This window comes from Anomalospiza imberbis, chromosome 1, assembly GCF_031753505.1.
Source record: "Anomalospiza imberbis isolate Cuckoo-Finch-1a 21T00152 chromosome 1, ASM3175350v1, whole genome shotgun sequence".
NCBI classification, from domain to species: domain Eukaryota; kingdom Metazoa; phylum Chordata; class Aves; order Passeriformes; family Viduidae; genus Anomalospiza; species Anomalospiza imberbis.
In genome coordinates, this window is record NC_089681.1 from 44,037,882 (window position 1) to 44,065,852 (window position 27,971).

A 27,971-nucleotide genomic window follows, 5' to 3' on the forward strand; every position below is an offset into this window, starting at 1 on the left:
CTACATATGTAGTATCTTATAGTATTTGTAGTATGCCATCTGTGCTCAAGAAGAAACTTCAGCTAGGAGAAAAATTTGAAATGGATCATCAAGAACTTTTAAATGTTCATTAGCTGTAGTAACTAAACATTTTATCGTATGGATGCAGATTTGTCCTATGAGTCTGTTGCTTGAAGTATAACTAGAAGCAAGTGAACATAAAAGGAAAATCTTATTTATGTTTTAATCAAAATTTTTTTCTTAATTATTTAAGCAAATTTTCAGCACACTTTCCTAGGGGGAGCCAACATGTAAAACACTGAGCCAATTTAAATGTAAAAGTTGAAAAGCCACAGGAAACATGATCTGTATTGAAAAATAAAAATTTTAAAATGCTTCTATAATAGCATTAGGTTCATTAGGTTAATAGCATTAGGTTAAACCTATTAGCATAGCTTTTTTTTTTTCCTGAAGGTGGCTATCCTTATTCCTTTTCGGAATCGTCATGAGCATCTTCCAATTTTTTTCCGTCATCTGATACCTATGTTGCAGAAGCAGCGGCTGGAATTTGCCTTCTATGTTGTTGAACAGGTAACAGCATGTACTTGAAAAGTGACTTTCAAGATTCCTTACTAAAAGGGATTTGATATTCTTACCAAGATTTGGATGAATCCAGAATTTAAAAATTGTTACTCTACTCTTCTACTCCTTTAAAGGAAAAAGGAAAGGTCTGTTTTCATTCCTCAGCTTGAGCAGTGGCCAGATACATGATGCTTTTCTTCAAATATAGGCTGATATTTTGTAGGTAATGAGATGGCCTCTTAGAATCTATTGTAGTTGTAAGTTTTCAAGGCAAAAAAAGTAGGTCAGCAGCAGTGTTCCTCAGGGCTCAGTTCCAGGGCCTTACATTCAGTGGATGCAGGAGCTGAATGCACCATCAGCAAGTTCCTGATGATATCCAGCTTTTAAAGGATGGGATGCCTTGCAGAGGGTTCTAGATAAATTGGAGCACTGGGCAGTGATTAATGGGATGAAATGTAACAAGTCAAAATGTTTGACTCTGCACCTAGGATGGAATAAAGCCAAGCACAAGTGTAAACTGGGAGAGGAGTGCCCTGCACAAAGGGACTGGGGGATGCTGCTTGGCAGCAGGGGCCAGGCTCACTCCTGGCTCACAGGAGTCAGCAATGTGTGCCCTGGCAGCGAGGAGGGCAAACCCCATCCTCGGGTGCAGCTAACCCAGTATGAGGGCCGGTCAAAAGAGGCTTCATTATCAATTTTGTGTGTGTGTGTGTTAAAGTATGTTTTTCTCATAGTATGGAAATTTTTGTCTCCTCTTATTTTTACAATGTCTCCTTTGTTTTCTGTGTGAAGACAGGTACACAACCTTTTAATCGTGCAATGCTCTTTAATGTTGGCTTCAAAGAGGCTATGAAGGATGCTGTCTGGGACTGCATAATATTCCATGATGTGGATCACTTACCTGAAAATGACAGAAATTACTATGGATGTGGAGAAATGCCACGCCATTTTGCAGCAAAGCTGGACAAGTACATGTACATGTAAGTAAATAGTTTTATTTACATTATTTCTTAAATACTCAGAAATATTTAAAAGTATGAATTTTGTGACACTATATATATACAGTAGGTGAAAACAACAAAGCAGCCTCCTACTATGCTATTTACAGAGATGAATAGTTAATAAAATAAAGACTTAAATTTAATTTCTACATTTGATGTGTTACTAATTAGATGATATTATTTATGATTTTCAATGTTGAGCTTGTTCCAGTGAGGTTGATCTCAAAAAAAGAAGGCTTTGTATGTCAAGGAGAAAAATCTTACCCAACTTAATAGAAATATTTTCTGGCTACGTAATCACTTGTGCTGGCTTTTACAAAAGAAAAACCAGTCTTTATTTTCTGATAAATATACACTTTTATTTCTGTTTTATACTGCTTTTTCAACTGAAGATTTCTTACTGCTAGAACATTTTGTATATTGTCTCTCAGTCTCTATTGACATTTAGTGAATGTAGTGGGACCTGCAGTTTTCTTACTTCTTTCTCTTCTGTCAGTTTGCATTAATGATGTGTCACTTGCTTCTTAACACTCTGCTATCTCATGACACTCTTGGAATCATTTCACAGAAAGCTGTAGCTTATTGCTTGCTACATGTATGTATTTGCTATCCTGAACTTTATTGTGAAATTAATCAACTTGACAACCTGGTCAACTAACAGATGAAAAGCAATGCCTTGAAACCATGGCTCTTTGTCTGGACCTCAGGCTGTCAACCAATCAGCAGTTAAATGTTTAAAGATTTCATGTGTGTTTAAAAATAAGTAAATTAGCACCTATGAATAAATAAGGCATTTCATCCATCTTTGTATGTACTTATAAAGCACTTTAAGCATTTATATAATGTCTAAATAGGTAAGTATTTACAAAATTGATAAATTTTGTATAAACAAAACCAGATTTATAAAATAAAAGAATAAAACAACCTCCAAAAGTCCCATTAACTGTCATATTCCAGTTGGTTTTGGTTTTGGTTGGTGGTCTGGTTTTGGGTTGGCAATGTTTTTTTTGTTGGATATTTTGGAGATATGTATGTGAGGTTTTTTGAGAGGCAGGAGGGGGGTTAAAACACCTGCTCGTTCAGTTACATGTTGAAAGGCAAATATAATTGCAACATTCTCCACATGCTATTAAGATTTGGTTGAATCCTGTGTTTCCACAGAGATCAGAAATTACATGATTGTCTATTTCTATTTTCTTTCCTCTTGCATTCTGGAGTTATTCAGTGTGGCAATTGTGTCCTAAGCAATGGTAGATATTTTTGTAGATGGTCTTAACTCCTTGAAGGTTCCAAATTTGGAAGGGTCTCCTGAGAGACTTTCATTTTATGAAATTGTGTGCTGCTTCTGAAAGGAAGTTACTTTACTGTAGCAGCTTCTGGGTTAAGGATGCAAGTTAATATTGATGGAAGTAAATATAGATACTTAAATGTTTTATTTTTTTTTTTAGATTGACAGTGTCTGGAGGACTGGAAATCACATTGTCTGGGGCATAATATGTTATATGGATAGGCTGTTCATGTTGGCCAACGGCTTATTTCTTAATTATATGTGTTAGCAAATACTGTTGCATACTGACAGGAAAGCCTGTAGATACTTTTGATTCAAAAGTTTATCTTTTATAAACTGGAATTTTTTTTTTTAAATCAGCATGCCATTCACTGTTAATATGTACTGTTAAACTGTTTCTCTCAAGTTTTAACAGGTCTGTAGAATGTAGCCATACATTCAACTTATTTAATTGGTGCATTACTGATTTGTAGTTTTTTGGTTGATTAGAGGGGTTTTTTTTCAGTTGAATAGTGTCAACATAAATAGTTTGAGGTCTTCACTTAACACTTCAGCTGTGGGTATAAATCAACTATCTGAAATACCTGGTATACTTTTGTTTCATATGTGTGGTACTAATTGCAGCTACAGTTTAGGAACACCTTTTATGCAAATCAGACACTATACTGCAAACTTTTTGTTCAGCTTGGTGTATGTTACTTAATGCTAGCAATCTGTGAATCAGTTTCCCTAAGTGAATACATTCAGCCTCTGATCATGTCCTTAGCTTGGGGGTCTTGCTTTTTTGGAAAGGTATTGTTCAAAGAGAGGGCTACCTATCAAAGTTCAGCTAACAATATAGAATTTGTCTTTTGTTTCCAGCCTTCCATACAATGAGTTCTTCGGTGGTGTAAGCGGCCTGACAGTGGAACAGTTCAAGAAGATCAATGGTTTTCCAAATGCCTTTTGGGGATGGGGTGGAGAAGATGATGATCTTTGGAACAGGTGAGCTTGAAGTGCTTAGGTCTCTCTGTACCATCCACTCTTTGAGACCAATTACGTGCTTTTTGTTCTGTCACTTGTTACATTTTTGTAATTTGTTTTAAATGGACAAATTCTACAGAGTTTGCCTCAGAAATATCAGAGTATACCATTTGAAGGAATAAGTATGATGTTATTTTTTCTTGGCCTGGGAACAACTAGTAGGTTTTTAAGAGCTAGGTCTTGTAACAGCAGGTATAACAACAGATAACTATACTAAGCATATTGCATCACTCTAGCATTATGAAATACCATCCCACAGACATGTAGTGTAAACATAAGTTTCATATCTTAGGGGCAGTGTTTGAGAGAGAGGTTAATTTGTGAATACATTGATAGTCCCAGACTGGACAACAGACAGCCCTTCTCATGGCATTACCAACTGCTCAGTGAATGAATCTAAGCTGTTCTAACTGAGCTGTTGAAAGTGTCTGCATGAGTTTATAGATAAAGATATAACTTTTAAAGGATGAGCTAGTTTTTATACTATATTTTTTATACTATATTTTTTCTTGCTATTTTCACGCTTTTATGCTGGAACAAGCAGGAAATATTAAATAGGAAATTATTATTATTTTGCACTTAGTTTTGCCAGCTTTTTAAGTTGTTGGGTTTAGAGTGTTGTGGGGTTTTTTTAGGAAGGGAATGTCAGTGAACATAAAAACTTAGCTTTAAAATATTTGATGTGTATTTTTCACTTTTGCTTTATCTCATATGACAAGCAGTAAGAGATGTTTTTGCTAATATTTATGTGTTATACTGCAGAGTTCAATATGCTGGATACAATGTAACAAGACCAGAAGGTGATTTAGGGAAGTACAAATCCATTCCTCATCATCACAGAGGTGAAGTCCAGTTTTTAGGACGGTAAGAAAAACAGAGAAATATTCAAATACTACAGCTAAAGAAGTAAAATTTTTTTCTTGCATCCACACATATGAATAAACAGTTCTTATCAGTGTTATTTCCTCTTTGGTGCTAAAATTTCTATTTTCTTAAACACATTATATTTGCTGTTCAGAGATTTTTTGTTTAACCATGAGAGAGACTAAATTTGCATGTCAGAAGTTACTATCATTATAACCTTTGATCCATAATGTTGTTGTTCCATAGTAGTTTGGGCATTAGTGCTGGCAGGGCTCCATTAGTTGGCTATTTTGGATATTTTGCAAAAGGAAGCAGTGCAACTAGGGCAAAGGACTCCTGCATGAAAACTGACTTTAAAACTCCTCAAGGATTGCTTTCTTCCCCCATAGTTCATTCTTTTCTGAGATACAGGTCTTTTCATTTCCTGTATACATTGATTTAAACCTTTTCTTTTGGGGTTCCTTTCTTTTGCTACAAATATACAAAACACTTAAAGTGGCCAGTAGGTTCTGACTGCCCTAGAATGGAATAGAAACCAGAATGAAGCAGATGAGCTACACATAAAATTTAGAAAGTGAAGCACAAAATAAAGGGTTTATCATATGTGTTTTCAGGTAACTAGAAATACCCCTCAATTCTGTCATCAGTGGATGTCTTTTTCTAGGAACATATCTTTTCTCTTTTATTCATAGTTTTGAATTATGAATAAAATTATAGACATGAACAGTAGAGATTAGTAAACCTGTTATAGGAAACTAAAATATATATATGGATAATCTGGGGGAGGAGAACTTTTTTAAATCACCTGAAATTTAGATGTTTGCAAATGCAGGAGTCTCAAGAGTGACACAAAAATAATTTCAGACATTTAAATGCATAATGAAGAATAGTGAAGATTCCTAAATCTTCCCTGAACTCCTTAGTTTAATTTTATAGCAAAAGAACATGAAGAAATTGAATAATCTTTAAAAATCTATTTAGTTTGTGACCACAAAATGTTTACGTATTGAATGCTTCCTTTGTCATTTAGTCTTAATGTTAACTTGTATATGTGACCACAAAATCTAACTGTATTAAAAATCTTTAAAAGCTTGCTTTTAAACCTAAGGTAGGTTATTTGGTAATTTCAAGGGTCTGAAAAGTAGTTTCAGAATTTAAGGTATACTTGAAAATTAAATGACTGTCACAGTATCATATTTAACATCAACTGAATTGTTTCTCGCAAATCTTTCTCATATTTCTTCTCCCAACTCCTTCTGCAGATACAAACTTCTGAGGTATTCCAGAGAACGTCAATATATTGATGGGTTGAACAATTTAGTATATACTCCTAAAATACTTGTCAGTAGATTGTATAAAAATATAACTGTTAATCTCCTGCCAGAACTTGCTCCTGTTAGAGACTATTGATGGAAGTGGAATGGCAAGATATCCTACCAGAATAAACTTTTAACACTGGAAGCTACTGATAAACACTGTAAAACAAAACAAAACCAACAAACAACAGCTTAGAATTAGAGTTTTTTGACCAACTGATGATGCATATTTGGGATGAGAAGTGATTGTATGTACCATGCGTTTTGATCTGAAAGAGAAGCCAGCAGCTGCCACTCAGATGTTTACAGCATGAGACTACTGTTCAAGCCTTCGTTCTTCACACTCTCTATCTTAACTGGTCAACTAAATAAACTGCAGAAAACAGACTTGTAGCTTCTCTGGAAGTAAGGACAGAGGCCTCTTCCAGGAATTTTTTTCTACTAAACTGCCCCTCCTCATATTTAAATGAATGCTTTTGTTTCTTTTGAAAATGTGTTTTGTAAATATGTGATGTAAATTAATGTGTGTATATTGCTTTTCAAATGTTCAATATTTTATGTTTCAGTATGTATTTGAGTGTATTGTTTGAATTCTATAGAAATGTTTTCATTAGCATGAAAGAACAAGTGTAAAATATAAGTATGCTTATAAAAAGGTTATACCTTATGTGAAATGAAGGAAATATTAATTGTTGGCCAGCTATGACTGTAAACTGTTATACTAGTTTTGAGCTCTAGGCCTTCTGCATATCTATTTAGAAAAATCAAATTCTTATATGAACCTGCTAGAAAGAAAGTTTTTGATTTTATTTATTGCCAGCAAAATTGTATGATACCCTGCCTGCCATCTGAATCGTACTTTTATGCATATTGCATGTGTATTACAGAAAATCTTGCAGTTGTTGCATATTATGATCTACAGGAACTCTTAACTGTTTCCACGTGTGCCACTAGTGTCAATGTCAGGGATTTCAATGCCTAAAATGATGTGTCTGGGTGCGTACAGTATTTTGGTATTCTCTTTTTTTTTTTTTTTTTTTTTTTAAATTCTAGTAAACAGCACTTTTATTCCTCCAAAATCAGAAGAGCCAAAAATGTGTCCTCATCGGAAGAATATTAAAGTTAGATTTTTAAGAGAGTAATATAACATAATTCTCTCAAAGAATAGTTCAAATGCTTGCAGTGTGGGATTCTCAGAAGCACGGTGTTGGTCGCACTGTTCTGCAGATGAGGATGGTGATGACATAAGCAGAACAGAAAGCAGGCCAATCTTAAATGCTTTTTAAAATCCCACTTGTAATATATTATTCAATATAGTTATTTAAGGGCCTATTCTGGTAGAGTGCTGAGTGCTTCTATGATGCACTGAGGATCCTCAAGTCGATGACTGTCAATGAGATTGAGGTTGCACAGTCCCGCTAAGGATTGGTCCTGTCTGTTTCTCTATTTTTAATAGGTGTTAAATGTATGAGTAACTAGCCTCTTTCCTTATCTTCTTATTTTCTCTTTGCTTGTAATGTTATGCTACCTGAAAGTATCCCACTGCTAAGCATTATTCTCTTTCCTAATATTTTTTTACATCCCTTGTTAATACAAAGGAAAAGGACCAGGTCATTTATTTTTTATGTTAATGCAAATATAGTGACCAAGATATACTAAACTGTTTTGTTTGTCACAGTTACTCAACTCTTTAAGAACCAAAGACTGACTTCTGCTCCCATAAAGAATGGAAAGCAGTATATATAATAAGGATTGTTTATCCATAGAGTGTTCTGTAAGAGTGTTGACAAAGAATCCTAACTTTAAGTCTTTACTATATGTTGGTTTCCTGAATTGCTGCCACAGGTGGTGTGGTGCTTTGTATATTTTAAATTTGTTTGCCATAAACACCTTTTATTTCTTTGGCATCCCAGCAGCAAATTTTGCCCTTAGCCATCCTTCAGTAACGTTATGAGCTTAGCTATAGGCATTCCAAATATTTAGTAGAAATATTATTATTTCATTTAGTAGCTGAGAACAATTGTAAGGGATATTTTATACCATACTGGAATTACCTTGATATCTACCAGTTAATCTAATATGCTTTAGGAATGATTTAATACAATGAAAATAAGTAAAAGCATAAAGTGAAGAAAACATCTTTCAAAAGCATGCTTAAGTGGTTTGCTCACCTCCTGATAGATTTTTCTATATCTGGGTGTATAGAGCATTCTGAAGCATAAGGAGAAAGGTGAGATAATACACTGTATGACCAATTATATCTTCAAAATAAAATTACTCTTATTTCATAGCAGACTAATACAGTTCTTTAAGAGCAGTTGAATAAATTTTTAAATCCCTCATGTAATTTTGAAGCGATTTCTGGTTTTCAGTACAAGTTTACTTACAATTTCACACCTATGATTATGAAACATCCTTTGGTACTGTAGGTCTGTACTGTTTTCTGAAGCATGCTTTTGTTCCCATTTCTTAAGCATTCTGTGAAATTTATGTGCAATTAAAAAGTAAGTAAAATTAAAAAGTAAGTGCATATATACTTACATATATACATACTATATTACACATATGCTGTGGCTGAACTAATATAACTTTACAGCTTTATGTGATTGATCATGTATGGTCCTAGAAAAATGTGAATTAAACCAGTATGTGAATGGATTGTGACATATAGCTGAGTTCTTAAAAAGTTTGCATTTTGGTGCCCCAAAATGATGGATATTAAATTATTAATTGTTGACCAACACTCTTCTCTAAATACCTTTTATCACTTTGTTGGGAAGTTTTAGAAGTTGCCATCTTAAATTACATCAAAATAGTATTTATATACTACCTGCTTGAACTCAGTACTCTTCTGTAGTGAATTTTAACATAGACAGTGCCTTCAAACAAAATAAATACAATGCAGAACTAAGAGATGTGCACATTCCTTTTGATAATTTCATGGTTCTTGAAACATGTAGAGAGAAGCCAATCACATTGGCTTTTGTATTGCTGACAAGGCAAATAAGGGATGTCTTCAAGGAGTGAATATGGAGGGAGAAGAATAGAGTATTTCACAAGATTCTGAAGGTCTTGCAAATTAGCAAGTAAAAACATTACAGAAATATTAAGAGTAGAATCTGGTTAATATGCTAAGATGCTCTCAAGCCCATTTTCTATATTTCAAATTTAAGTAGGAGAATATGAAATATAAAGTCAATTTTGCAAATAGGTGGTGTATTGAAAAGCAAGTGCAAAATGTCCTTTTTCTTGGATCTTGCCACTCTATTTTTCTATTGTTATATTTACTAATTGTTGTAGTGGGTTACTAATGAGCCAGCTGTTTAAAAAAATTAGAAGGATCCATTGCATATCAGCAAGCAGAAGTGTACTTAAGGTTATTTTATTTGTAGAGGTATGTAAGATAGGCTTAATGAAAAAATGCACTGAAACAAATGCTGGGAATTTCCTGTGTACTATCATAGTTTTGAGTTTTTTTGTTGTTCATGAAAATGTTTGTACTTTTTTATCATTGTCTTTTATGAAATATAATGTTCTAAAGATTGTGTTGGTTTGTTTATTCTGAGATTCTGTGGAAAATATACTATCTTTGTGTTTTGTTTCTAGACAAAGTGCTCATTTTTCTAGTGCTCAGTACCCCTAAGTAACAGCAAAAAGAAAGGACACACCTGTCCAAATTCATCAGGTTAGGCTGTGATGGGATCAAGACTTAGGGTAGCAATGTGCTTTCTCTTTTTTTGTATTTATAGGCTTTCAGCTTTTGGTTTTATTAGGCTGAGTGACTCAACCTTTTTGCATACTTTTCTAAGACAGGGTTGCTATTCTGTTGAATCCCCTAATGGTTATTTGCTATATAGGAATTACTAGAATGGGAATAGAAGGATTCATCCATATTTCTGCTGGCATTAAATAGGAAACTGATTTTCTCAGGATTAATCAGTTATCCTTATTTTTATTTGCATTTTACAGCTATTATGAAAAAGTCTGATGGTTTGAGGTATGCAAGTAATTCTGGGGAGTACTTTAACTTGGGACAATATTTGCAGAATTTTCTGCAAATACATATATAAGCTTCTTCAGGCAGGTTTGAGTGATATACTTTTCTGGAACACAGGCTTCTGGTCTGTCCTTGAAAATGTCACCAGTTATGATATATTGGAAAACAGGAAAGAAGGCATTTTAAGAATGTGTAGCCTGCTTAGCATCCATAAATGCTGTTCAACCATGCTGTCACGTTTACCTGCTTTCACTTCTATGTCTCCAGAATCAGAATTGAGAGGTGAGTTTATCTGATAATTATGTAGGGCCCTGAGTAAGTAATCCCACGTGACTTCTTCTGTTGTAGGCTTCATTAATAAAACATAAGAGACGGTAGTGGTGGATTGTATTTTCTATCTGCTTGCTTTTCGTGAGTCACCTTTCATAGATGTTTTGTTCAATTCCTTTGCAAGAAGAAATTTAGTTTACCAACTTCATGGAAGACTGATTTATTCTCAGAGTCCCCATAATGGAATTTCAATACATTTTTTCCTGATGTTAATGTGTTTTTTTCGAACCCTAAACTTTTACTCAGAAGAGTAATACTGACAATACAGAAATGCAGAATACTTCCATTCAAAAGAGTATTTGAAAACAAAGGCAATACACTTTCTTCCTAAAGTTAACAAAGTGAATAAAAAACTTACTGTTAATGATTTACTATGAAATCTAAAGCTGTCGATACATTCAGATACTAAGTTCTTATCATTTATGGAAATTTTAATTTACACAACTGAATTTTCATGCCTAATGTCAGCTTCTATTCCACTGGCTCACTAACTACTGCTGTGGTTGAATAAGAGAAGGGACTGAGTACAACAGCAATCTTGTAATGCCGATTACCAGCATCATTAGCTGTGAACACCACCTGTAAAAAGAAAAAACAAACACAAGACAAAATGAGGAGTGATCTCTAGATAAAAGCCTAGATGGAGCCATTGTGATCATTGTATGTAACTTCACATGAAACTTCAGAAATATTCTCCCTCTGAAGTGTAACAGCTTATAACAGTTTTTCTGCTGGTTAAATACCCTCTATTAAATACATAAATGTCACAGTATTTAAGACTTTATTCAATTTATTTATTATCCAAATTGGCATTTCCTTGTTGGTACTCATAAATAGCAATAAGACTTTTTTTCTTGTTTCCTTATGAAGGTCTTCTATGAACCCCATTGATTTTCTTTATTTAAAAACAAAAAAAGCTAGCCCATTTGCCCATTCTTTCAAGTGTTGGAATGCTTTTGTTGCTCTGACCATGTTCTGTACTTCAAGAAAAAGAATTAAACAGTGCTACACTAGTTATCATTAGGACAGAGTATAAAACAATGAGTTTCTTTAGTTCTGATTCAAAATCTGGTAGTTAGAGAAGGACTGCATTAGTTATCTGGCCACAGTCTGATAATAACCTTACATATGAATGATTTATCACAGCCCTATTAACATCTCCCTGACCAGCACATCCTGTCCTTTGATTTCTCACTCCACATAATACATTAATTTGTGTTGTGAGATGAGAGGTGTCAGCTTTTAAAATAGACAGTTTAATAGCATTCTGTGATGCACAGCTTGTGCTCCTTTCAACATTAATAAAAAAGATTAATAATAAACAACCAGTGAACTGAGCAAAATGTGTTCACTATTGAGGCTTATTTTTAAAAAAGAAGGCTCTTGCACTGTGGATTAAATTAATTTCCAGTCAACCATTATCTTGATATACAATCAATTTACTTGCATCCTGTAAATCTTCTTCCCTTTTTTATTTCAGTTCCCACAGAAGGCAAGGCTACCTAGCATTAACCTTCATTATTGTTTAGTATAAGAAGGTAATATTTCATTTTTTTCAGGAAGACAAAGAATTTCATCCAGGTGTTTGCCACCTTTTCTTCATGGAGATAGGGAACAGCTAAGCAGATCTGTCACAATCTAACAAAGAGCTGCTGCTACTGAAAGGTCACAGGAAAGTACTAATGCTGTTGAGGGGAAGGAGACAGTCCCCAAATCCTTCAGCAGTACCTGATTTGGAACATGTTTCTCTAACTAGTTTATTTAATTAAAGAGGCATGTTGTACAATTTTTTTTTCTGTTGTAAACTGGGGCTCCAGGCATTCAGAACGTAGTACATACTTTTGTTTCTATAAAAATCTAAATTACGAACTTTGTCTGTAGCCATACAAATGTTGTCTCTAAAAGACAGATCAATGCTTTTCCCAGGGGACTTCACAGACTACTCCACTTGTCCCTCAAACACTTAGGATAATCACAAAAACAATCATGGACTTAGAGGTAGAAGGATTGAAAACCACTCCATAAATAATGCATCTAGGAGCTTTGAGATTTGTGGGGGAGCTAGTAACTATGTTCTGTCATGACTATGTTCCTACAAAGCTTTGAGACTTTGGATTTTAAATGTTAATGTGAAAATATTTTAAAGTGAGAATTAAATTCAACATACTTAGTAACTGAAGTCCTCACATATTAAGTATCTTTATTCTTTGCAACTGAAATAGAGGAAAAAAGGAATACTCACATCAGCGTGGTGGTAGAAGGGATTCAAGCCCAGACTCTTCCAGTAAGAGGCTGTATCAAGCTCAAGCTTGTATAACCCTCCTACAAATTGTTCTTTAGTTGTAAGCTCTGGGAGGCCTCCTTTGTCATTGGTTTGTCTGTGTAATGGTAGAAGAACACATTTTATAGCTTGGTTAAAAGCCTGAGAAATATGCAGATTTTAGCAATTGAATTTGAGCGGTGTGTGGCTTAAGTAATAGGATGAATACTTCTATTGATCTGGAATGGCTTATGTCCATCTGTATTATGGATGCCTCAGAGCTTATCTTGGCATTTGCTACAGTGACCACAGCAGATGGCTGCCTGCCATCTCACTAACTGCATGGTTTGGGGGCAAGCCAAAAACTGGCATTATTGTTCATAGACTCTTGGCAGAGTCTTGGAGTTCAATTAAATGAACCCACTCAGAAGGAAAACTTCACCACTGCTGTAAGCAACGAGGGAGCTCTATGATTCACTCACTGTACAACTAAGTAGGGTCAACTGTCCTGATTTTTCCATGGGTCTCTTTCTCATTAAATGTATTGAGTTGTTTTATCAGTGTAAATATTCTTTACCGTTGGCTATTAGAAATTTGAGGTCTGCTATTTGAAATGACCATAGGTCAGCTAGCAGGGTAGTGTCATGGAATTATTTGTGATTTGTATTGGCCTCAGCAAACAGGCAGTTTTGTTTGATTTGAAGATATTATCAGTGTTATCTAAAGCCCTGGTACTGGTTTGTAACCATGTATCTTTGAACACCAATCCATTTGGGGGTCCAGAAGCAATATTGAATGCTGTCTCTCAGACATGTCCCTTTTTTGAAACCTTTCACCTTTATTTCACCTTTCTGTGAAATAAATTTTATAATACTAGGGTTTTTTCATATTAGGTAGTTTATCCACAAATATCAGAGCTGCCAATGCCTGACTTTGGTATGTAAAGACCACTGTCTTTTGTTCTAGTTGCCAATTTTTTTCTGAACATATTTTATTCAAATTGCATGCAGAGAAAAGTAATGTAATTGTGCAGTGCATTAGCTAGGACTTGTTTTTTTTTTTTCATGTAGCTTAGAAAATAAAGTATAAACTGCCATTTATATCTTACAAAATGCTCCATAGTCAGTTATCAGAAGTTCATTTGTTCATCTGTTCAATTGTCTCTTTTTCTTCTTTGTCATAGATTGATCATTGCTAGGTTCCTTCTCTAATAAGCTTTTTCAGATAATACCAAATGCATTGATTGAGAACATTTGTTACAGGACCTCTTGCTAGCATTCAATAATTTACAAATTATCAAGGCGGGAGAGTTGATTTAGTATTAGCATGACTTTTGCTTGCCTTATCTTGAGGTTACTTTATTCATTGTTTCAAATGTTAAATGTGTTTTTATGACTTCAGTCAACATCCAGCTGCTATGAGTATCTTTATATAGAGTCTCTAAGCTCAGAAATGAAGATAAGTGAACTGAACACTCTTACTGGAAAATTTCACACATTTACAGTGATAGAATATGTGTGAAATTGTCTTCCTACTTGAGGGAGTGAGGCAATTTAAGCAGGACAACATGAATAGATTGTTTCCCCCACATTGTACAAGGATCTGTGGCCTTCACTGTACCTATATTTTTCAAGGACATATGAGAGTTGCTTGTGCCAGCCCACTGCTCCATGACGTCAAAGAGGCGTATGAACAGTTTCTGCAGAAATTTCTAGAAATGCATCTGAGTCTGGGATTCCACTGTTGAAATTCATGAGCTATGCTAGCTTTAGCCCTTGAGAGCCCTTTTCCACTATTTTTTTAAGGTGTAATAGACTGTTGGTATCCCTGGAAAAGTCTCAGGTGAGACTTTGCAACTATCGTAAGGAGCTTAGTGTGGAAGTGGAATATTGCTTGGTGAATAAAGAATGCTCATTCTATGTATCCCCTAAGATTTTTCCAATTTAATTTCAGGCTATACTTTAAGTAAAAATTGCTTTTTATATTTTTTAAGTGTTAATATATACTAAAATAGAGGGCAATTTTAAAAAGTCATCTGCATCTTAAATTCTGCAATTATGTTTTTCAAAAGACATGGCAATATTTATATATCTGGAGATTCTTTTTTATTTTTGAGGTATGATTGCTTCTCTGTGGGGGAGAAGGTGAGAAAGATTTATCCCCAAATTTTCTCCTTTTGGCTAAGTCTTTTATCTTGAAGAAAAGAAGGCTATCAAATATGATCTGGTATATGTTCAAAACAGTTTCTTTTTAAAACTGTGGTGTTGTAAGAAATGAAAATCCATTTAGAAAGAAGGAAAATGGCCGATAAAGGTAGGATTCTCAACAAGAGTCTTGGTTTCAAAATGTAAGAGTCTATCTGATACTTCTGGTAACAATGCAGCTGTTCATTGCTGAGTACTTAAAGGTAATATAGACCTTTGCAATGAAACTAAAGAGAAGTGATGACTGAATTAAGGGATAGCTTAAAATACTTTCTTGTGTTTCTAAGATTTATAAAGCACTATAAGCCATTTTTTTAGTTGATACTACAGTGCATTTAGAAGACAGTCTGCAGCAAGTTAATTCAATTGTATGTTATCTTTGAGCAAAACAGACATCTCACTTTAGAGAATGTGGAACTGCTCTTTCAACTATTTGGCCTTTCCCATCTTTCACTCATTATTTTAGTGTGACTTACTTTGAATTTAACAGTTCCCAAGATCCATCTGCAGCTTCTTTATATAATTTAACTGCAACATTTGGAGCTGGACTTCCTCGGACGGAATCCACAACTTTTACAAAAAGAGGATGCTTGGCATCAAGAGGGTCCTGCAATAGGAAGAGAGAATTTTTATGTTGCAAGAAGGGTAAGTGACATTGCCTCATAAAACAGTAAGGAATATTTTTCTTCAGATCTACAATAGAAACCATATTTTCCATGAGAATATTGCTGTGTACTGAGGAAACATAATCTGAAGCTTTCTGGGGGCTGGATATGGTAGAGCCAGGAAGGAAGATTTCAGGAGCTGTTTGGCATGTAGCCATGTACACCAAGGAGGCACTGCAGCTGTGAGACCACATTTCTATTTTTTTCTTTGGCATGGCTTAGCTACACATCATCTCCAGCATGAAGTTGTAACTAAATTGTGGCCTCAACAGGAAATAATTACATCCTCAAAGGTAGTAGGAATATTTAAATATCTGCCACCTCTTCCCCTGTATTTTGGACTGGCAATTTGAGCGCAGCTTTCTGGATTTGAGAGCCTCTGATACCTTGTTGCCATAGAGTTATCTCTGTTGCCACAGAGTTACAGTTCTACTGTAAACATGTTAAGACCACATACAGACTCTCTCCTAACAGCATATTGAATCAGATTTGTCAACCCTGGCAGCTACACAAGGACAGGAGAGGAAAACTTTCCTTCAAATACAGGATAGCTATAGTTTTATCCCAATATATTCATCACAAATAGTGATTATGGCCTGATGTTTTACCTTTTCAAAAACAGAGTTAAATCAGGGCTTTGACCTTACCTAATTCTGCAGATGAAGAGTGAGAAGATAGAGCTTTGTAGAAGGTGCTAATCAGGGATGATCTCAAAATAGCAGTCACTGATATCCATTAAATCATTGTAAAATGAGTTGTGATATAGATGGTTAAAAATTGAGAGCCCTCTATTTCATGCCCTCTTACAATCTGGAAATGTTCCATGGGCCAGGAGCCCTGTCTAGTATCATACCAATGTACCAGAATGTATCTATACTGCCTGTATGCCCAGATTCCTCATGCTCCCTTTCTGGAATGCAGGGGCTCCTCACTGGTGTTACTTGTGAGGCCTTGGCAAGGAGGGCTGCACTGCCACCGCTGATTTTCCTGTCTTTTATACCCTGGGAACTCAATGGAAGTCTAATTCCTCAACAACGTTAGTCAGGTATTATTTTCGCAAAGATCAGAGTTGAACGGAAAAATGAGTAGTTGAGGAGAGAGAGACAAGGCTGTTGTAGGAGAATTTCAGGCTGAAGCACCTGAGTCTTTAGCTTGCTTTCCTGGGATAAATGAGCGCTGTGGAAGAAGAATCCTGACTTTAGCTCTGTTCTTTACTTACATGGGATTAAGCTGTAGTGGGTAGACCAGTAAGGCAGAAGTCTAGAGAAGGCCTTTCTCCAGCATGGGTTTTGCAACAGGAGATGAAATTCCTCATGACACAGCTTGTTCATTATGTTATGAATGCTCAAGGTTTTTTGTCTAGTGAATACGATAGTTTTTCCGTTCTTGTTTTATGTTGTTTTTCATGTAGTTGCTGTGTCTAATGACAAGTGCTACTTCTCTACCCATAAAGTCCTCTCACTAATCACTAGAGAAGGAGAAAGAAGGACCAGAAAAGAACAGCAGCAGAGAAGTACAATCAGTACATACTGTAAAATCAAAATTAGAATTAAAAAATTGAATATTCTAATGTGTTTTTTTGCTTATGCAAAATAAAAAACAGTAAAAGAAAAAAAACTGGGACTGCATCAGTAGAAGGATTTCAGTCCTGAGACACTTACCAATGGTGAAGCTTCGGTGCAAAGTGCCAGGCCAGCTAAGAAAACCAGAAATACAGAATGAAAAGCCATTTTGCCTACCACTTGGAAGTCTGTGTCAGCAAGCAGAAAATGGTGAGAGCTGTGATTTTTATATCAAGACCTCTGAAATGAAGCTACTTATCAGAAAATCCCTATGACTTTCAACACGTAGATTCATACTATTTACTTAGTAAACAATGAGAAAATAAGTAACCCATACAAACATGAACCTTGTCTGTGAAAATAAGTATTTTCTATCCTTGTCTGTGGAAATATTGTGAAAATTGCCTAGTTCAACTACTGTGTCAATTGTCTTGGAAGAAATATCTATTCTGTATTTTTCTCTTTTTATTGAGGAATAATGTTGTATTGACCTCATATAACTGAGAGAAATATAAATTTTATGTCAATTTGGCAATTTCAGTAAGAAATTCTCTGTGGTTATGGCTTGATTTAACTGAGTCACACATGCTCCTGTATAAAGAGATTTCTCTCTGTGTTGCTCTCCTCCCCACGTCTAATAAAAGATAGGTGGATAGTCTGTGGCCTACTTCGTTATCTTGCTCATTCCCTAGGAAGAAAAATATATTAATTTTGGCTTTCAGCATGGCATCAAGATACCTACACACCAACTTCTGAAGCACATTTTGACAGTATTTTAAGTTGTGTCTCTTGTCCCTTAGATTCAGTACAAGCTCAGGACTTTCCCCCTACAACTGCAAGTCAACTCCTACCAGAAGCATCATTGATGCTGGTTCAGTTGAGGGAAATGTGGCTTCTTGAAATTCAACTTTGTGTTTCTGATCTTTGGTCAGACATATGCACGTACACTCTTTACTAGGTTTATCCTCTCATCAGATGGATGACTACAAGCAGAGTAGTTTTTTTCTCTTTGTTTAGGTTTTTTTTTTTTTCCCCGAGTATATCTATATGAGAAAATTTAAGTCCTATTTTGAGGGCTTAGCATAACACACTTCAAATGAAGCCTACCGGTTTTCAAGCTCCAGGAACATCAGGATCCCATGAAATCTCCATACTTTATGATGGGTGCTGTTTTGAAACTGCACAGCTTACAAGAGTTGTGTAACTATGCTAGCATCTAGAAATCTGTGAAAAAGTAACCAGTGAAACATTAAAAGCAAGCTTTTGTAACTTGTGAATTCACTTGCCATGCTGTCATCCCAGCAGGCTCTGGGTATAAACTCCAAGGTCAGTGGCAAATGAGTGCTGCAGGTTTCTGGCTGGCATGATTTCAGTTTCTTTCTCTCTAATTTATGTAATCCAGTTAAAACCAATTCCTCTCCTTCAGGATATTGTAAATACAATTGGCCATAGGTTTACAGAAATCACTGCTAAAGCTCTCAAATTCTTTAGTCAGGTTATCAGCAACTTTATTTGATTCACAATCACTCTAAGCTTACCTTTTTCCTATTTCTAAAAATATGAAGAGAATATTAAGATGACACTTCTCTTTTTGGACTTCTTTTTAATGATGGCTATAGATTTGACTTATTAGGGATTTCACTGGAATCCACCTATACAGGGTAGCCAGCTGTGTGATGTCAAATAATTACTTTAATCAAAGATGTTTAAAAAAGTGCTAATTGAAATTACCTCAGTACTTAGATTGATTGAGTAGCCAACTTTCCTCTTGAAACATCAATATGTTGAGGTTTACCTGAAGTTTTAAGTAAAGGTACACAGATTTTAACTCTTTCAGCTCTCTGGACATACTAATTTCAATGGTTTCTGCATTGTTTTTTCTGCTGCTAGGTATTCAGAATTTCACCTATTCACCCTCTGACCTGATTGATAGTGGGACCATATTTTCTGTGTGTAAACTTGGAGTAGCACAGATTACTTTCTTATTTTGAGTACATTTATTTGGTAATTTTTTTACGGTAACAAAACTATATGAATTTCTTGGTTTGAGCCAATGTATTTGGTGAGACTTCTTTAAGGCAGTGGAGGAAGATAACAAAACTAAATCAAGTGTCATTCCATGTGAGTTTTTCAGATGAACTTTGCACTTTAATGCAGATCATAATACTTTAGAAAACAATAAAATTCCACTAATTGAGTCAAAATTGTTTTAAAGAAGTAATATTTTATTGACTTGTCTGAAGTTTGCCAGGTTACAAAATGGAAAAAACCGACTAATGTAGCAAAAAGTTATGCATTAGCAGTAGGAAAAACCTTCCTCCCATAAAAGCCTAGTGGAACTCCCATAAAAGTTCTAGTGGAGGAAAGTGTGAAAAGACAGTACATGTTTATTCCTGGGGATCAGTGACAACAGCAGTGGTTGAGTAGGAGAAAGGGCTGAGGAGAGCGGCGATGGTGTAGTGGCGGTGACCGGAATCATTAGCAGTGAACACCACCTGGAAAAGGGAAAACTTGTGGTCATGATGAACAGCAATACAGCCAAAGTTACCTTATTCACAACTAGGCAGCACACCCTACTTCATCTGCAGAGCACTTTTCTGGTTCTGCTCAATGTTTTTACCCCTCTGAAGGGTAATGCTTCCCGTTACTTTGTGATTGCCAGGGGCTGAGATATTTGCGATATTTGGGCCGAGGTCCACAGAGAGCCTCAGATGCAGTGAAGCTGGATGGAAATACCCACACCTGAGCCAGGCAAACTGCTTTGTGAAGTGGAATAGGAGGCTAAGGGGGAGGTATCTCAAATGACCAGTAAGAAAGACAGGAGTGAAATTCCACCTAGGGAATTTAAATACAACTCCTGTGTGATGTGGCCAAACAAGGCAGGCAGCTGGAGCCCAAAGCTATTTTCTGTACTTCAGTGCCCCCTCCTGTTTTTAAGACAACTGCTGATGGGTCAGTTTTTGCATTAAGAACTGAGTGGCTAGATTTGCCAGAACAAGGAGAGACCCTTACCCTAAGAAAATTAAAATCTGATGCTCTTCAAATTAGTCCAATGGGACTTGGGACACCCAATTCCCAGGAAAGTATTGTCACCTGGGTTAAATTCCAGCTTTCTTTAGCCTACTATTTGATCTATTTTCTAAACCATGAGGCACTTTCTATAAGTATACTAGAGAGTTCTCTCCTACGACCAAAGTCTAAGCTTCTGAGGACTGTAGGCTTCAGTTACCCTGTACACAGTCAGTCCTTGAACTCTTCCCACTTCCCAGGCTAGCTTGTTGGCCTATAGGCTATTATGTCAAGGAAAAGCTTCTCCAGCCTAGCTGGAACAATCTCAGTCAGGCACTTTTAAGCACCTCCTGAGGTGTAGCCCTTACAACTTTCAGATATCCAAATGGTTAGGGAATACTTTTGAGGTTTCATTTTTTGACCTAAATCACCCAAATGGCACCTCAGACTTTATGGACCCGGGACTCAGTAGTTTGTTTTAGTCTTTCACTAGAGCTCCATGAACTTGTGGTATTAAATGTTCTACAACACCACCAGTAGCTGTTCCAGACTACTTAAATTTGGGAAACATACATTTAATGACAGATTAAGCCTGAAGAATTTAAACAGATTTTTGGATGTGCTAAGTAAATGTAGTAGAATAGAGTACACAATAAATCAGTGTAGGACTGAAAGCCAAGGGAGAGACAGAACATTATCACATCGCTGGCCTGCTTGTGAAATTTGAGTATCAACAAAATAGTCAACTTTTCCTTTCCCACTATGGTTATTTCTTTACTTTTTTTTAATACCTTCTTTATTTTTTATTTGTATATTTTGATACTTAACATCATTTTTAAAAAAGGCACACCAGAAAGAATTGGTTTTCTTCTGTAATTACATGTCATATTAGAATTCAGGGATTTTCATGTGACTGATATGGGTGAAATACCTCTGATTTAAGCATAGCTTATTTCCTATGAAATTAGGGTTTCCAAATCTCTCCATTACTTCAGCATCAGTAAAAGCAGTCTCTTTTTTTTTTTTCTTGCTTGTTTTTATAAAAAATGTCTACTATTGAATAATGTATCTCTTTTCAAGCAAGATTCCCTACTGGTATGAGTGGGTGAATGGGCACAGCTACATTTTGAAAGAGCTGTGTCAGCATTTGCAGGGAATTTGGCTGCTTCCCGTGGCTTAGCTGTATATTTACTGCCTTTATTTGCCCAGTACTGTGTGGCAGTGAACCACTTCACTGTGTGCTGCTGCTCCTTCAGTATTAAAAGGCTGTGTTTGCTTTTTCCAGCTGATGCCACTACACAGGCAGTGTGTACTGGTTATCAAGGGTATTTGCCACTACTCACATCAGCGTATTCATGGAATGCAGAAAGCCCGAGCGCCTTCCAGTAGGAGCTGGTTTCAAACTTCACCATGTATTTTCCCTCTACAAACTGTTCTTCTGTTGTGAGCTCGTGAATCTCCCCATACTCTGTGGTTTTCCTGTAATTATTAAATACCTATATAAATATTTTATACTATCATTTAGATGCTAAACAGAAATGGTGTGGAATATTAAATAGCAGAGGTGCCAAATTCTACATTGAGCAGCCTAATCATCTGAAATAATTCCTTCCCTCTATGTAGTGTATGTTTCCATACATTTCAGAGTCTGTCCTTGCTACCAACTCACCCATATACATCACAAATCAAAGCTGGGTGGTTTAAGGTCCTTCTTTTACTATCATGTTTAACTCGTACCAAATGTCCTCTGGAACCAAAGGTTACTGCTTTAGGAGAAGGAATGTCATGATGAAAGGCAAGATGCCAAATCTCAAAACTAAGGAGGGAAGTGAAATTTTATTGGAAAATTATTTTGTTCTCTAGTTATTAGCACTGAGGCTCTGGAGTTTATTCCTATACACTGATGTGATTTTATGTGACCCTTAGTGGTAATGTCTTGGAAAAGCAATTTAGTGTCATAAGATTTTAATAATTTGAATTACAATGCCTTGGTCAAAGAGCAGGGGCCTCTTCCACTGAGTACCATAAAAATGAGCAATAGGAATTTCCAGCTCAGAGCTTATGTGCTCAGCTCAGAACAAAAAAACTGTGGATGAAGAAACTCCAGCAGTAAGAAGGAAGTATAGCTGGCATTGCATCCTATTTGTTTGAAAAGGAGGCTTTTCAAGCTTTGTATGACAGCTGTTTAAATATTTACATACTTATCTTCTAAACCCCATTTATCTCTTTTCCCTCCTTTTACTTAGTTTCTTGATTTTTTAACCTTTTGTGTTTGTTTGTTTTTGTTTGCATCTTTTTCTGCTGAAAATATTTATTTTATATTTATAGCACTTCATAGCCACATGATTTAGTTGAAGGAAAAATGAAGAAAGCCTTGACTGGGAGAACTAGTGGAACTTTCCTGTCTTATGGCAAGGAGTAACTGCCTAGGCAGAAAACAAACTTGAGGAGGAAAGGAAGTGGAGAAAGCAGTGACATGCTGCTTATCTGGGACAGAATCAGTTGTGCTATTGGGCTTTTCTTTCCCAGTCTCTTTCTCCTCCTTCACCTTATTTGTAATCTTTGGTTAATGGTGGTAAATAAAAAAGACTGAACAACAGAGATTTTGCTTAAATTAAGAGGTAGCAGAATTGAAAATACCATGCTAATTTTCATTTTTCTTATTTGTCAAGACTGACAAAATCTCACTGGTCCAATACAAGTGTAATCAAGCATATCCAGGGCAGATCAAACCTGCAGAGAATCAAAGTCCTATTTGAAACAATTATCACAGTCAGTTTGTAAAATGAATGCATCTGTTTTCTTTTAGTTTGATTAGTAATTCCTGGTTTGATTTATATTGCTTTAATAAAAGAAGAAAAAATTCATTCGTGAGTGTCCTTGAAGCTGTGAAACAGAATTACTGAGATCCTGCAGAAGAGAGAAGTCAGCAATCCACATACTTCTGCCTATAATCTGGATAGTCCAGACAAACAATTAAAAGGAAAAATGGTGTCTGCCTCAAAATCTTTGTTCAGAAAAACGAATTAGTTTTAGTTTGAGAAAAGTGTGAATGGAGCTGGAATGGTGCTTTCCTTAAGGGGTACTGCTCCAGAGTGTCAGATGTTAACCATCCAGAACAGCTGGGAAACTTGGAAACAAGAGCCCACTTGAAAAGGCATGCCCACTACCAGAAGTTAATGGCACTTTCTTTATTTTAATTTTTCAGTGGTAGCCATTCAGTGCAACTGGTCTCACAATGAAACCCTTCAGCATTACTGCTGCACTGACAGCCAATAGGACAGTGTGTCATTCAGAGCCTGGAGGGGATTAGCACAAGGCAGAGGATGCTCAGCATTCAGCACTGGTAGCAAAATGCTGTGATTGCTTCTGAACAGCACTTGTATTTCTGTCTGAATGGGGGACTAAATATAACATGGTTCCTTACTCTTAACAGGATGTGGACTGCCAGCATCTGCTGTAGGATTGACAGTTAAATTAAAAATCTGTGTTTTCCCAGTAAAGTTACTACAGTGCCAGCCCATACTGTGATCCTGATCCTCTTCTTGACTATCTGGACCTTAGTTGTATATTGTGGCCAGGTTAATTCTACACTGTCTTTACAATGATGTTTATGAACTCTTAGGACATAGTGCACTGAGATAAACTGTGCTCTCAGATGAAGACTGATTAGGAAATATCTCAGGAACACAAGCTCTTATTTTGGAGTTTAACAAAAAAAAAAAAAAAAAAAGAGGGTTGGGGAATCACTTCAAATACACAGAAGTCTTTTCTTTCATGACTTGTAACCCAGGTCACATGAAAACTGTGTTTGCTGACTGCAACTCTTGAACCACGTGATAAGAATAGATTTTCAAAAACTTGTGAGGAGTCAGAAGATCAAAGCTAGTCATAGGAGGAACTCATATAGAATCCAAATCACCTCTTCTGTGCCCTAAACCCTTCCCCAGTATGTGTTAGCTCAAGTTATCTCTTGCATATTTTTAGCTAGAGTCATTTTGAAATAAGCCTCTTAATAAAGTCAGCTCCTACTATTATAACTCCCCCACTGCCCCTTAAAACCATTACTCAAATTCAACAGTTGCTAAGTATCTTTGCTTCATTCCATGAAGTGTGCTTGCAAAGTAAAAATAAGAAAACAAAATGGTAAAAACATAACTACAACAGACATTTGTACAAAATGTAACTTTACCGTATGTATCTGCTAGGTATTGTAACTTCAAAATGTTATTCACCTGACAGGAGTATCTACAGATTATGTTCCTGGACTTCATTTATATTTTCAACTGTTTTAACACAGGGAAACTCTGGCTTCCCTAAAAGTATAAAATTTTAATTGCATATGAAAACTTGGGTCAAACAACTGTCATCACCTAAAGTCAATGGTATCACTGAAATCAGCCTTGGTTATGATGCAAGTCAAGAAAAATGTCAAAATCTTTACCTGCAGTAGAAGTTGTAATTTAATGTTCATTCACCACCATCGCCCAGCAAAATGATTCACTTGCCTAGGGTTAATCTTCTCAATTTATGTTTAAGAAGATGTGATTAGATTTTCTTAAGTGTAGTAACCGAAAGTGTCAGCAGAGGTTGCCTAAGAACTACAGGATTTGTCTCCATAGGCTTGTTGAGAGCAGGGTTGCAAACTGAAGAAGAAAACACTGTTATGCCCCAGAAGTGAGGGCATTTAATAATGACATTACATTTCTCTTATTCTTCTGTAAATTGTATTTTGTATTAGCTGTTAAACAATACTTGATGAAACATTTGAAATAATTTGGTTTTCTAATAACGAAAGGAATGCTCACTAGGGATAAGATGTTATCCTTGTCTTTGCTTTCCTTGAAAAAAATGTGTCACTTTTCATGGAGTTTTTCTGTTCATTAAAGTATATAAATCCATTTTAGGAGTAATTTATTCTTAGGTTAACACTCAGCACTTGGGAGTGGAGTTGCTTGTTTTTTTCACTCTTGTAAACTTTCTTGCTACTTTTCAATGGGGAAAAGTTTTTTGGTTTTTGTTTTCAATATATAAAAAGTAACCATTCAGATGGAGAGAAAGTTATCTCTCCTTACAGTCTTCTTCTCGTTTTTTTTCCTGCTGCTTATATGTAAATCATGCTATAAAAAAATGCTATAAAAAATCCTAGTAATAGACAGTTAAGTGTACAGTTGACTCCTGTCCATTCTTGTGCCTATCATTCTGTGCCTATCATTCTGTGCTTGAATATTCTGCTGCTACTGGACACTTCTGAGTTATTTAAAAATCTGATTCAAGAAATTCTTGCAATGAAAGTAAAATGTCTGAATACCTCAGCTATTTGAATTTTAGTAAACTGTGTTCTTCTGTTACTCATACACCTGTCACAGACTGAAGGTATTATTGTCTGAACCTCTGTGATGTCCTAAGGTATTTGTAAGGATGCTAGGTAAATGTTGGTATTGGTCTGTCACTCTAAAAAAAGACATTCAGAGCTAGAGAAATGGCCTCAAACTGCTGAGATTTTGCTTCTGTGTTATGTTACAATAGGACTCTTTAAAACTTTCTGGTCAAGGAGTTTCTTCCAACCAGCACATTTGGTACACAGCAGAAGATGAATAATGCAATTATTATTTGCATGTGTGCAGACAAAGCTTACAGAGAGGATTTTGCATGTGACTGCTGCAAATAAAGCTCTATATCCATTGCATATGAAGATAGGTTAGTCTGGATTACCTACAAAATGCTTGTAAATAGGTTTTTTTTTCTTTCTATAGAAAGGAAAGATAATACTGAAGCTAGGAGAAAAAAAAAGTATTAAAACTAGTTCCTTACAAAGATAAGATGAGCATCTGACCATATTTTTGCAATTAGCATTTCAGTCACGGATAAGTTCCACTTAAATCTAATGGATTTGAGATCAGAATTCAAGTGCTGTGAACACTGATAATGTGGTACACATGTCAGAAAACATATTTCTGTTTTGATCAGAGCTCCGTTCCATTAACTACTCAATTGCTTGCCCAAGGCACCTTGAAAATGACTCCAGAAGACCACACAACTTACCCAACAGCAAAGTCCTGCCAGCTTCCATCTTCAGCCTGTTTAAAAACTTTAACAGTTACATCAGATGCAGGGCTTCCTCTGACTGCATCCAGCACTTTCACCATAAGAGGGCATTTGGAATCAACAGAGCCATGGGAGACCTTGGGAAAAGGAGGAGAAGTTGCATAGGAACTGTTCACCAAGCCTGCAAAAAACTTCTCCCAAAGAATAGATGGATTCTAATTGCAGAATTGCCATTCACTTAAAAACAAGTTCTCTGACAAATGCCATTGAAAGCTAATTTCCAAACATCTATTTCTTAAGCAGAATATCTTAGAGCTTTATACTGATACTTTATTACAAACACACTGATTGCTTGATTAATATTTAGAATTGCTCTAAATGGCTCTAGGAAAATGGTATAATGTTATACCTTTATAATGAGATCACATATATGAAAATAGTAAATTCATTTAAGTGCAGACAAAGTATGTTATCTAGGGAAACCAACAAAGAAATACATACAACATCCTAAGGCTGATATCCCTCTCTTAGGCTCCATTACATTATATGGAATCCTTAGTCATACCTCAAAAATATTTTTAGTGCTTTAAAGAAGCGCTTGTTTGGTGAAGCTGCCTCTTAATTGAGGATATAGGATGTGAGTCATGAACAGATAGAAACAAAGGAAAATAAAAGGTCACAACACTTAGATCCCTGACCCTTCCATAATACCTTAAAAAAGGTAGGTAAATGGCAAGAAAAGAAAAAAGTTTCAAAAAATTCTGAAGATGCTACTATAAAAAAACCCCAGAAATAGCATTCTGACAAAGCCCAATAGTTACAGAATTTCATGGATGAGGAGGATGCTAGTCATCTAGAAAATCTAGATTATCATTCTTGTAATGACTGTGTTTGAATACAAAGAAACTCACCAGTGGTGCAGCTTCAGAGAAAAATACCAGTCCAGCTAAGAAAACAAAGAGTGCAGACTGAAAGGCCATTCTGCTTGCTGTTAGTGAGCCTTGGTGCCAGCAGCCAGGAGCTGAGGGGATTTGGGATTTTATAGCCAATCCAACGACTAAACAGGCTGCTTATTGGGTGCCCATATGACTCCAAAACTGCTGATTCTGATTATTTGCTTAGTAAATAGCCCAATCCTAGAGTCAGTCCATTGCTTCATGGCACTGCCATTGAAGTCAATGGAAGGACTGCAGGATCACTAGAGAAAAGAAAATAAGTAATGGAAACAAACATGACCCTTGCCTGGGGAGATTACACTCATAGAAAGCCCTCTACAAAATAACACAAATGACCTTTTTTTGTCCAGAAATCCAACCAGTTCTAGGAGAACTTCTTTATCTTGCCCTCAGGTTGTTAATGATAATGCCCCAATGCTTTCTCTGCATCTGCCTTATGTTTCTTCTACGTATATTCAGTGCTTTCTGAGGATCAGATCCCACACACAGATGCAGACTTAGTACATGGGTGATGGAGTTTGTTCTTTGTCTGGCTCAAGCAGTGCTGGATTTCCAATCAGTCTCCCTGCTTGTTGGAAAGGAGCAATGTCTCTGTTTTGAGACACAAACAGGATCTGACACAACCTGTCACCCACAAGAAGTTTGCAATGATTCATCTTGCCCAACCTTCAGGGAGACACTGAGGTCTCCTCTTAATCACTGGGAAAAGATCTCAAGAGAGATGTCCCCCTGGGAAGCTAAAGGTCTCAGAAAAGTGAAATGAGTCTTCTCTTGCACCATGTACCCCAGAAGGAGCCAGGGCAGCCAGCAAAGACCAGTAGCTTTTGTTAAAATCTGATGAAGATTCTAGCTGCCAAATCTTTATTATGCTGGGAATGTTATTGTTA

The 27,971-nt window shown here is 36.0% G+C and overlaps 3 protein-coding genes across 3 annotated transcripts in view; 1 reads left to right on the forward strand and 2 right to left on the reverse strand.

Moving 5' to 3' along the window:
- Nucleotides 1-9,598, forward strand: part of B4GALT6 (beta-1,4-galactosyltransferase 6) — a 30,063-nt gene extending 20,465 nt beyond the window's left edge. Inside the window, exons 5-9 of the mRNA XM_068189939.1 lie at nt 454-570; nt 1,354-1,541; nt 3,712-3,834; nt 4,636-4,737; nt 6,000-9,598. Coding sequence (XP_068046040.1) covers nt 454-570; nt 1,354-1,541; nt 3,712-3,834; nt 4,636-4,737; nt 6,000-6,147 — 678 coding nt within the window. The 3' untranslated portion in view covers nt 6,148-9,598. The remainder of the gene's footprint in view (nt 1-453; nt 571-1,353; nt 1,542-3,711; nt 3,835-4,635; nt 4,738-5,999) is intronic.
- Nucleotides 9,599-10,637: 1,039 nt separating this feature from the next.
- LOC137473878 (transthyretin-like) lies at nt 10,638-17,326 on the reverse strand. Its single transcript, XM_068189949.1, has 4 exons — nt 17,171-17,326; nt 15,321-15,451; nt 12,623-12,758; nt 10,638-10,959 (listed from the first exon to the last, which is right to left on the reverse strand). The coding sequence occupies exons 1-4, from the start codon at nt 17,237-17,239 to the stop codon at nt 10,852-10,854; spliced, it is 444 nt and encodes a 147-aa protein (XP_068046050.1). The 5' UTR covers nt 17,240-17,326; the 3' UTR covers nt 10,638-10,851.
- Nucleotides 17,327-19,275: 1,949 nt separating this feature from the next.
- Nucleotides 19,276-27,214, reverse strand: LOC137473887 (transthyretin). Its single transcript, XM_068189960.1, has 4 exons — nt 27,040-27,214; nt 26,126-26,265; nt 21,424-21,559; nt 19,276-19,566 (listed from the first exon to the last, which is right to left on the reverse strand). The coding sequence occupies exons 1-4, from the start codon at nt 27,106-27,108 to the stop codon at nt 19,459-19,461; spliced, it is 453 nt and encodes a 150-aa protein (XP_068046061.1). The 5' UTR covers nt 27,109-27,214; the 3' UTR covers nt 19,276-19,458.
- Nucleotides 27,215-27,971: the final 757 nt, after the last annotated feature.